Source organism: Gouania willdenowi, chromosome 6, assembly GCF_900634775.1.
Source record: "Gouania willdenowi chromosome 6, fGouWil2.1, whole genome shotgun sequence".
In the NCBI taxonomy this organism is placed as follows: Eukaryota; Metazoa; Chordata; class Actinopteri; order Blenniiformes; family Gobiesocidae; genus Gouania; species Gouania willdenowi.
In genome coordinates this window covers 35348595-35361044 of record NC_041049.1, presented here as the reverse complement: position 1 = coordinate 35361044, position 12450 = coordinate 35348595, and the positions used below count along the sequence as shown (strand labels likewise).

The following is a 12450-nucleotide window of genomic DNA, read 5'->3' as shown; positions in this document are numbered from 1 at the left end:
CCCATATGGAAATAAACAGCCAGGAAAAGTAGGCCATTACCTGCATTAAAGCAATCTCCCACCCAGCAGCTGTCTGAGTCCCAGTGGTCTCAGTGACATTACAGTCTAAAGCACACTTAGACAGAGAAAAGGGCACAAGTGCAGTATTATAAAAGGAACCACGATACTGTTTAAATTTTGTTCGATTTCTAACAGCAATACACATGCATTCTAAGGGCCCAGTTTTAAAAGTGTGAAGACCTAGTAATGAGGTGTGGCTTGTGCAATTCCTGCACAAACATCAGTAAATGTATAACATGTTTAAAGTTACTATGAACATTTCGCTATGACTATTCTCCAGCAGTGTAAGAAATGTCTCCATAATCAAGAAACCTGGTCATACAGTTTTGAAATATAATTAATTTTTTCCACACTTTGTTTTGTAGATATAAAAACTAAGATATAAAAACTTAAATGTGAAAATTAAAGCCATTACATAAAGCATCTGATCATCTGTAATTTTTACTACACCTATTTTTTATACAGACTGCTGTCAATAACTTCAACTTTATCGGCATCATAAAAAAACTGTGTGTAATGTGAAATGTTTGAGACACCTGTTGAAAGTACGTTTTGCCTGAAATCCATTTCACATGACTGAGATCAGACTGTGTGAAACTGAGCTGCAGTTGTCAACAAGTTGCTGATCTTAATCGATGTGTCCTATTCAGATTTGCGCCCTCATTGATGACTACCATTCAGGGTCATTTGCAGCTTAAACCTATTCATACTCACTCAGAGAAAGGGTGGCCAAACTCTGTGGCAATCTTTCACAAAAGCTGGTCTATGCACACTGATCCTCTAGTCAAATCTAATAATTTTCTTTAAAATACATTTTTTCAACGTATAAGGACATCTCAAAGAACATCAAAACTCGAGGAGAACTTGGACGAGAGCATGCAACCTTCTAGCACTGTGGCAGTGATCAAAACTCACAACATTTTTCGAGGGACAGAAGCTGTGGTTTTGACCACATCGACAGCATGAGGGAGAGAAATGGATGCACAGCACAGACTCCCCACAGACACGGCCTTAGAGTTCCAACCAAAGCAGAGGAAAGGAAAATAAAGAATGCAGGACACCGAGTGCCATCTTTGCCTTCATCAGAGTAGTCTATAAACTACTCTGATGAAGGCAAAGATGTTTTTGTGATTTAACAGGTAGTTTATTCAATGATAATGATGGAACACAAAGTCAGAGCCAAAAACTAAAAAAGGTACCTAATCATTCGTCATATAGCAACATTCTGTTCATGCTAAACAGGTTTCATTAATATTGACTGACAGCTGATAATTAGCAATATGGAGGCAATAAACTATAGTGATGGAATTATATTAGAGCTTGCATTTATGTAGTCATTATTATATTATACATTGAAGTTCCACACTTTACTGCTCAACTTGTGTGTGTATAGTGTGAAATCACAAAGAAATTCACCCAGTGTGTGTGTGTGCGCGTGCGTGTGTGTGCGTGCATGTGCGAGCGTGTTTCATATCCACCTCCTCCTCTACCTCTCAGTCTTTTTCTTCTCCAAGGCCTCTCTTCCTATTTAGGAGGCAATTTACAGCCACCTGGAAAATGACCTCTCCTGGATGCTCACGTCACTGCACTCCATCACAGTCAAGCTGGTGATCTGTTACCTAGAACACTCCCACAATACAGCCCATAAAACTGCCAACAGGGCTCATATTAATGTACCGCTGGAGTTCTTCCAGCACTCTGAAGGACATCTAATGTCTGCAGCTTTTAATTTAAACGCTCATCAGTGGCAGTTCTGACACGAATTACTCCCTGGGCGGGCAACCTCAATAACACCTCCCCCCATCCCACCCCACAACACAAACACCACCCACAAACCAACATACCAAGAACTTGGCCAAAATGAAATGTAATTATGTATTATGATTTGTAGTGTAATGTAAGGCTTGTGAACTGTGCATAGCTTAGTAGACTATTATCTATCTATAAAAGCAAGGGAGGTCTGTGTGTGTGTGTGGATGTCTGGATGTGTGTGTGTATGTGGAGCAAATATCTCCCTGACGCGGTGCAAGTTCGACCTGAAACTCGGTCGACGGGTCCCAAATACCACAAGTGTGTGTATCTGTTATTTTGGAGTAATTTGGTCATTTCAAAATGTTTATTTTAATTTTATTTCACTTCTGGACGGCCCTGAAATGAAACCTATTCATCTTTTGACCTCAGGGTGTGAGGGGGCGCTAGCGCACCATCTATATCTATTTCACTGCACAGCTCACTTCCGGCGCGTGCATGAGCTCCCGTGGACTTCTCTTTTCTCTTTTGAGGAAAAATACTTTTTTACTGTTCTTTATTTGGTGATGATATTTCGAAACGTTTATTTTTATGTTAGTTTGACTGTTCGCTATTTAGACCGGACAGACCTCACCCGGAAGTTATTGACAGCAATGGCTGCTGTGTTGAAAGCTGTACATTAATCAGCAGCGCGCGTGTGTGAGAGAGAACCAATAGAGGAGATTAGAGTCCAAGGTAGAGAGTCACACACACACACACACCGATCAGGTGCGCTTCACTATCGATCACCGTCTACGTGTCTATGTATGTACCACCATTTAGTCCGGTTACAGTCTGTGTCATGACACCCGTCCATTGGGTGGTAGTGACTGCAGTGTTGAGTCAGATAAGTAAACGGTGCTACATAGAGAAGCCCGCCTGATGATTACTGCAGCTTCACCCACGACACACCTGCCACTACACCTAACTACAGAAAATAGATAAGTTTAGTGAAAGTTAGACAGGCACACACACTAAACAACAAAAAATGAGAAAATGACTCAAAATACACAAAACTAAATATTTATACAAAAATTACAAAAGACAGAAAAATGCACCATTTGAGTCATTTTCAAAAACATGAAAATGACTCAAAATACACTAAACTAAATACTTATAATCCCACATGAATGCATACTTCCGACGGGCACTGTACATTACAGGAAAAAACACCAAACAAAAAAAATATAAAAACGAGTTTAAAAAAAAAAAACAACAACACATTTATCATGCGCATGTTTCATAGAATTAAACCAGGGAAATTGCACACGCTATTTTACTTTGCACCTGCAAATAAACCCCTTTATATTGCTAGAGTATGTTGTTTTTATTATGCCCATAATTGACAACTCTTCTTAAGCTCCCACTATATGAATACATACTTCCGACGGGCACTGTACTCGACTTCAAAAAAACATACATTTACAGAAAAATACACAAAACTACTCCTGAATCACACTACAATAGCAACAAAAACAATAATTATACAAAAATACACATGACTCCAAAAAAACATACATTACAAAAAAAATTACAATTAAAAAAACAGCAAACATTTATGCACAAAAAGACAACAGAAAGATACACAAATACACATGACTCCAAAAAACATACATTACAGAAAAATACACCATACAAAAAAATATAAAAGTGATGAAGTCATGCACGTCCCATAGAATTAAACCAGGAAAATTGCACCCACATTTTGCACCCGCAAATATACCCCTTATGCTCCCACATGAATCCATACTTCCGATGGACACAATGCACTAAAACACAACAGAAAGATACAAAAATACGAAATCATACCCCTTGTGCTCCCACATGAATGCATACTTCTGACGGGCACTGTACTAGTAGAATAAATGATACACATTTGAGGTTTAACATTTCCAACTATAAACATTCAAGAAAACTATATACAAAACAAGTAAAACAAAATATTACAATTTAAAGCTTGTAAACTCTGTATAGCTTAGTTTACTGTCATAAAATGATAAATAAAAATTATAATAAAATAAATTATTATGGGAATAAAAACAATTGTTATAAGGGTAAGATTAAACAAAAAATAGAAAAAACTAAAAGGTGTTTTGTACACAACTACCCACTACAACTACAAATCAACCCAAAAACCAACCCTAAATTGGGTTTCACTTTTTTAGTGCTTTGTTGAAACTAAAAATATGCCTGTCTCGCCTTGGTGCGGGCAAAGTCATGAATCATGTCCTCATATGTTAGTTTTTCACATATGGTGTGGTTTATGCTTATCACTGCCAAGCTGCTTGCCCTTGATTATTATTTAGCCAAAAACATTTCATATAAATGGATAATAGTTAAAAAAATAAATACAATAATAGTTTGGACACATTTGATAACAATTTATCTGATTATTTGTTAAATAATAATTATATTTATTGCAAAGCTGTAAAGGATTGATTAGACAATTTGATGAACCCCACTGGGACTCACTGGTCACTAGTTAAAATGGTCCCCACCTATAAGATAACACCGGTCCTGCAACCGCAGACAGTCAAACATATTATCAAAGAAAACAAAACTTGTCGGAGATTCACGTAACTCTATCCGTCACCAGATAGAAGCCATAGAAACGACTGCGTTCAATAGAAATATGAAACAGACGCTGCACAGACTGAGAAAAAAAACCCCTTGAAAGATAAGTAGACGTTTTCTAGTTTCAGAAATGTCCCTCATTCCATTTTTCATCATTATTGACTCCGTTTAACTGTTTTCTGTCAACATTTGTTGTTCGCTGAAGCAACTTCTAAAGCAGATTTTAAGTGAATATCTGCAGCAGATACCACGGCACACTTTCACAGGTGTGGATAAGCACATTCCTCCATGATTAATCAGAAATGATTAACACAGGTGTTAATTATACTGTACAAGTCAAATAAAAAAAGGATGTTTTTAAAGAGTGAAGCATGCATAAGAAATAGAGAATTGAGAGGAAAGCACAAGTGTAAAGAGTCACTATTGAAGCCGACTTCTTCACTCGTAGCGGAAGATCACTGAGAACCGTTTAACTCACGCACTGCGTGCGTGTCATACCGCAAATAACTTTAAATCTGCTCTTTTCTGAAGGGGCTCTGGCTGCCTGCGCGCATGCTGATGTCTCCAGGTTTTTGGGTGATGTGGCGGTGAATGTCACGTAGACATCCTCATAATTTAGGAGGATGGGACCTCAGTCAGCGCAGCAGTGCAATATAAAATGGATGATTTTTTTTTTTTCTTTTCTTCCTAGAGCTTGCCACCCTGGGCGGATGCCTATGTTGCCCATGTCAAAAACCGCCACTGACAATCATGGCCGATGTTTGTGGAAGATGGTCTATGTATCAATCAAGATTGGCAGACTAATCATGTACAGGTGCACACAGACAGCAGCACCAGCACTACATAACAAGCAAACTTCCAACCGCACACATATAGACACGTCTATGCGCTCACCAAGTAGTCAGTGGTTTTCATTTAAACCTGTCAACATGACAGAAAATACAAAAAGTGTTGTTTGATTGGCTGACTTTGACAAAGTCAGCGACATTGGCCTCTTTTGTCATCCAGTGGTGGCCCTCTGCCAGCCTCACTGGTAATCTGGTGCCTTGTGGTTCCTCCAACACATCGCACAAGCACGAGCATTGAAGAAAAACAAAGTTGCAGAGAGCTGACACACACTCAGCAGTAAATGTGTTTCTGGCAGACTAAAAAGCCGGTAAATCTGTTTGGCTCTGTGCATATTGTCTAAATGGCTGCTCCACTTCAGTCAATTCCCCGGCTGAGCCATCCTCCGTCAGTCAGTCCATTGCAGTCTCTGTCTGATAGGCTGCCGTATCCCTCCGGGAATTCAATGAGGGATTTTTGCGTTTCCTGCCAAAATGTTTAATTTAGTTGTGGCTTTTATTAAACATCGATGCACAAATTGGAATGCCTCTCAAGTTCTCAAAGAGGAACACTGGTGAGCATTAAACTGGAAAAACAACTGATTAGATTTCAGTTTGAACTGAAGGTATTAAAATCATATAAAGCAAAAAAAAAAAACATATGAGACACCAGGCCAAAATTGACATACTTTTTTTGTATTGGTAGGAAAAAAAGCTGTTTTTTTTAAAAACGTTGGTTTGCAAGCACTTTTCAGATTGAATAAGACATTAATAGAAAAGAGAAAAACCAAAGTATTTCCTATATCAAATGTAATAAATGCATTTACCAACTAAAATCTTTCATCATCTGGGGTCCAGTTGGGTTATTGTTTTGTTTCGGTTCATGTTTTAGTCTTGCTTAATTTTGTTTATTATTTTGTCTGTAACGTGTTCTGTTAGTTTCTGTCTATTGGTAGGCATTCCTGTCTGTGTCGGCGTGTGTGTGTGTGTTATCATAGTTTAGTAATTTGATGTTTTCGATTGTTGTAATAAATTTGGACTGGTTTTATAAGCACTACTTCTGCCTGCTGCCTCCTTCCAAGTCAATATTTGGGTGCAAAGGCCACATCAGTCAAGGCATAGTCTAACCCCCTTTTAGTGATTATGCAGGATTCATCTGATATGATGTCCTTTTAACATCCTTCATGTGGCTCACGCAGACAACACCAACTGTGAAGTTAGCTGATAAGCCTTTCTTAGGCTTAGCAGGTAAATGTTGTTTTATTGTTATTTTATATATAGCATCAGCATAGGAATGAGACCATCTCAGATCGCAAAGACAAGGTTTTCATGACTCACAGGAAATTGACGCATCCCGTACCAGGCGGGGGGGCAATCCAGACAAAGTTGAAGCTGGTGGAGGGCTGGTGGCTGACATGGGAAGCTACAACGCTGCAGACGAACTGGGTTACTCCAAACTGGCGATCAGGCATCATACCTGAAAAAAGCGAGAGGAAAATGTGAGCAGAATAAAGACAATTAGAGATTTATAGCTTAAATGTACAATTTATCTGTCAACCTTAGATTCAAATATATGTTGATTCCGTGAATCCATTGAATTCATTGGTCATTTATTTGACTTCATACATGAAGGGCAGACCCTAAATTTTTTTTAAAATCATAAATAAAATGCTTCAATGGGTTTTACTTTTTTAAGAAAACTCTCACCTTTTCAGTGAGAACATCCCACTTTTAAGATCCTTTTTCTTTATTATTCTTATTAATATTTTTCTTATTCTTCCACCACTTTTTTTGTTGTGCTACAACTCAGCCAATTCTTAACCAATCTACACCATTCAAATGTCTAAATGTTCCACTAAAGTATGACAACACTGTTAAGTAATTTGTAAAATGCTAACACTAATACTTTTAATGTAGTTTATGCTTTGACTGTAAACTGCCATATCTCTGTTAATATTTAACTCAGAGACTCAAATTTAGCACTAAAATGTATCCCATTCTCTAATCTACAATTATCAGTAATTTGTAGAGGTTGCACTCTGACAAAAAAAAAAAAAACGATTTACATCATTCAAAGATTAAATTGTTCTGCTCCTCAGTGTCAATCATATCTAATTTGTAGAAGGATAAATCTCTTACTTTTAATGTTATTCAAGATTTTGTGCAACTTTTTGTGATCATGCACAGATTGAGTGGTTGATTAGGTCTGCTAGAATGTGTCACCTGTTGCTTCTGAACTTTTAGTAAAACTGCTCAATCTTCTACTTTTTTTTAATAATTATACTTTAAGTGGGAAGGCTTTGCATTTCCTCTTACTTTGCTTCTACAAGGTGGACTTTTACCCTCAGCTTCCCATGGACAGATGTACCTCAGTGTGATCAGAGCCTACTTCTAAGTTCAAGCAATGATCATGAGGATCCTGGTTCAAGTCCTGCTCTGGGCAGTCGCTGTAATTCTAAATAATTCTTTGTTAAATCAACAATTACTCCACGCAATGCTAATGTTAGCGCAATGCTAATGCTTGAACTCTGGATAAATTACAACACTGTTATAGATTTTGCATTGGCCACTCATTGTGTCAGCCATGTCTGATGTCATTATGATCACTTTAGTCCCTTTTTAGATTTGGGGACATTTTAGCAGCAGCTAGAGTTTAGTCATTTTTGTGCGCTTTAAAAAAAAAAAAAATAAATAAATAAATTTTTAAATGTCAGCATAGTTTAATCTGACTGACTCTTTTATTACTTTAAAAGGACCGTACTGTGTTTTAGTGTAACCTTTTTGAAAAGCACAATGGCGTACTACCCAAACTTTGACTCTGACATGGAGTTTACATCAGTACCTGTGCAGAGTATTGTTGATGATACAAATCCTGGCCTTAGACAGGAAGTAGTTGACTTGAGGGCAAAAGTAGGCAGACTTAGTGACTGTTTACGTGACTCACTGAACATGTAGAAGAGTATGCTCAAGCAGTGGGATCATCTCAGCAAAGAGAACCCTGTTCCTCCTGCAGTCCTACAGTCTCCTGTTTTCCCAATGGCTACGTCCACGCCCCACATCCCTACTACAAACAGAGCGGAGCCAACAGTCGATACCAACATTACTAATCCATTCCTTCCTGCTATTCCTTTCCATCCACCTCACTCACTGGAGCTCGACAGCACTTCCAGGGTGATCGCGGCAGCGTTGCATCACGCCAAACTGGAGCCCCCTGTGTACGCTGGGGATGACAGAGTGCTACCTGAGGACTGGTTACAAGCTGTTAGCGCATACAAATTCTCATTGAACCTGACCGATGAACAGTTACTGAATGAACTGCCGCGATTTCTTTCAAGAGAACCCAGGAAATGGTTCATCGCTCTGAACACCCACATCACCTCGTGGGCTCGGTTCTGTCAGCTGTTCAAGACTGTTTTTCTGCCCTCCGACAACCAAGAACGCGTTCTGAGGGGACTTTTGGATCGTGTTCAGGCTCAGAATGAGCCACTCCCAACCTTTGTTGCCCACATGTTGAGTGAGTTTAAAAAACTGAAAAGCCCACCTCCTGAAAAAGAGCAAATTGAGCTTATTAGTAAACACTCTTTTGAGAAATACAGAGTTGCATTGTATGGCGCCAACATCGTTTCTGTGATTAACTACTTCCGGCAGCTGAGCTGACAGCAGCAAAAGAGCAGAGCGGAGCTCACAGAGGAATTTATTTACTAAACATGAACTTTTTCTTCTGAGAAATGATACGATACCTCAACATCAAACTCTATCATTTACCATCTGACTCTGGCTCTGAGGTAATCATCTACTGCTTTTTTATTTGCTGGCTCAACTGGAAAGCTAAGTAGCAACCTAGCTAGCTACAAGTAGCAAGCTAAATAGCATAAGAATGGCTCTTTCCACAACAGAATACAGCAGTCTTCTCCAAAAGATTACTGAACTGGAGACTACAGTGCGAGGAATACAAATAAACATTGAGTTTAATGGACACTGTGGATATGATAATGATACGACTGTGCCGCTGTTTCAAAACAGCGGAGAGGATAAAGCTAACTCGCTACCAGCCCCTGCTAACAAAGCTATCAGGCCTAGGGAGGATCTTGCTCCCAATGATAAGCCAACAGGTGCGAGTCCTCCCTGGAATTCTCTGGGAGCTAAGCCTAAGAAAAAGTCATATCCACTTCAAAGGCTAACGGGCCGAGCAAAGCGCCCTGATATCAATAATGAGACGGACTGGCCTGCACTGGCTTCGCAGACTGCAGCCTCAACATCAACTCCCTTATTTGCCCAGGCACAAAAGTGGACATCTGCTAAAGGCAGGAGTATCACCAAATCACAAACCCAGTTTCATGTAGAACTGGGTAATCGATTCGCCCCACTGCTGAATGACCTAGGATCAACACACAACCTTCTGGAACTGCGAAGACTGAAAGTGCTTCAGGAAAACAAAAGCGACATAGTAGGCCAAAGCAACAACCTCACACACTGATAGTGGGAGACGTTTCTGTTAAAGATGCTCAGAAGATGTTTAGCAGCAACGTGAAAGTGATCTGCTTACCTAATGACACAGTATCAGACCTGGCTGACAAAATCTTGCATATTGTTGCAGATTGCCCACATTTGAAAAATGTTGTGATTCATTTTGGGTTAAATGATTTAGCCAAGGAGGAGTCTGTGGTGTTAAAGCAGGATTTCACCCATCTGCTAAAAACTGTGAGCTGTTTGCAGCCTAAAGTGTTCATCAGTGGCCCGATACCTCCAGTCCGCAAAGGAAATCTGAAATTCTCAAGGATTTACTCTTTGAATAAATTTTTGTCTTCGGCTTGTGCTGCCCTTTCACTAAATTTTATAGAAAATTTTCCTATTTTTTGGGAACGTCGTCATCTTTTTAGAGCAGATGGACTGTGTCTAAACAAGGCTGGAGTAAAACTCTTCACATCCAACTTGTTTTACTTCACCAGTCACACTGCTATCAGTTCTGATAAAGACAGAGGACAACATGTACCATCGGAGAACAAAACAACAAGGAAAGAACATGGAGTCGATGAGCTTCCAGCAAGAAATAAAAATCGCCAAAATGAAGCGGTCAACCCAACCCCCACATCTCAGGACCCACCTGCTTCGCCCCAAAATTCACCTACTTCAACCTCATCCAGCTTCTCTCCTACCCCTGCCTTCTTGAATTTAACTGCCCAGATGAACGAGCTGGTTCTGGCTGGCACAAGACTGACACCCCACCCTTTACCCCACCATGGTCCCATCTTATATCCTCTAAAGAACCAATCTGCACCACCCATCCCTCCTCGACGATACCAGGCCCAGGATCAGTCTTCTCCTCAGGCCAGCTGTGTTCATCTTAGAGCGACACGGGTCTGATGTGTGCTAGGTACGGACTGCAATAGCTCTATTTTTAGGAACAACGAGAAAAAGTCAGGGCCTTATGGAGTTAATGCAGCTTCTTTATTTCCTGTGGTGACAGGTAACACAGGTAAAATTGTGAAATTAAAGAAAAGCAAAAAGCTTTATAGAGATAAAAAATTTGACTTCCATAACATGTCATCCAAAAAGTCCACCAGTGTCTCCAGTAAAGTCTTTAAAATTAGCTCTTCTTAATGTTAGATCTCTTGTTAACAAGTCACTACTAATTAATGATATTATTTTGACACATCACTTGGACTTTTTATTTCTTAATGAAACGTGGTTGAATGATGGTATCAGTAATACTATTCTCAATGAAAGTGCACCACAAAACTTAATTTATTTCAATAAGTGTCGTACTTGTAGGAAAGGTGGTGGAGTCCTGTGGGGTTCCTCAGGGCTCTGTTCTTGGACCCCTTCTGTTTAGCCTTCATATGCTTCCTTTAGGACAAATTTTACAGAACTGTAAGGTTGATTATCAGAGCTACACAGATGACACACAACTATATCTATCACTGAACCCAGATGACTATGGTCCCATTGAGGTGTTGTGTGACTGTTTAGAAAAAGTAAACTGCTGGATGAGTGAAAACTTCCTTCAACTAAACCATGACAAGATGGAGGTGATTGTTTTGGTAACAAGGAAAAGAGGACTGCTGTCAGCAATTATCTTGAGTCTCGATCTTTAAAAGCTAAAGACCAAGTCAAAAACCTTGGTGTTCTGATTGACTCAGATCTTACATTCAGCAGTCAGATCAAATCTATCACAAAAACAGCCTTCTACCACCTAAAGAACATCTCCAGAGTGAAAGGTTTAATGGCTCAGAAAGATCAGGAGAAACTGGTCCATGCTTTTATATCCAGCAGACTGGATTATTGTAATGGTCTTCTGACAGGAATCCCCTAAAAGAGCATCAAACAGCTACAGCTGGTTCAGAACGCTGCAGCTCGGGTCTTAACCAGAACAAAGAGGTCAGAGCACATTAGTCCAGTTTTAAAGTATTTACACTGGCTCCCAGTCAGCCTCAGAATATACTTTAAAGTTCTGCTGCTGGTGTATAAATGTGTGAATGGGTTTGGTCCAGAATACATCAGTGACATGTTAGTCAGGTATGAACTCAGTAGGTCTCTCATCTCTATGGACACAGGTCAGATAGTGGAGCCCAGAGCTCACAGTAAACATGATGATGCTGCGTTTAGTTGTTATGCTGCAAAGAAGTGGAACAAACTGCCAGCAGAGCTGAAGTCAGCATCACGTGAACATTTTTAAATCAAAGTTAAAGGCACTTTTTTTCTCTACTGCGTATGATTGAGAGAGAGATTTTTGGTCATGTTGTTGATGTAATGTGTTTGTTGATGATTTTACTCATGATTTTAATTGATTTTACTTTTTGATTTTAAACAATTGAATGTTTTATCATGTAAAGCACATTGAGTTGCCTTGAGTATGAAATGCGCTATACAAATAAATTTGCCTTGCCTTGATGGAACTTTTGCTGCGCGTTCATGAGCTCCACTCAGTGCTCGGACCAAGTATACCACAGAGTTTTTCACGTTACAAAGAGCAGCGTAAACCTGAGCCTTACTGCTTTAAATGCTCTTAGCCTGGGTTTACCTCACGCACCTGCCTGGACTGTAACAGCCAACCTTATTCAGCGCAAACTGCTGCAGATGCTGTGGGGCCTTACCATGTTAATGCTGCTCCAGTGCCAGGTCCTCCGGACTCAGAACTGTAAAGGACTGGTAATGACAGCACGGCGGGTCTGCCACACAACAGGCAGTTGGGAAACTACAGAGG

At 39.7% G+C, this 12450-nt stretch overlaps 1 protein-coding gene across 2 annotated transcripts in view; it reads right to left on the bottom strand.

The window, feature by feature from the left end:
* reln (reelin) overlaps positions 1-12450 on the bottom strand; it is a 316389-nt gene that overhangs the window by 216832 nt on the left and 87107 nt on the right. For both annotated transcript variants that reach the window (XM_028448258.1, XM_028448259.1), the window contains exon 3: positions 6585-6723. In XM_028448258.1, coding sequence (XP_028304059.1) covers positions 6585-6723 — 139 coding nt within the window. The remainder of the gene's footprint in view (positions 1-6584; positions 6724-12450) is intronic.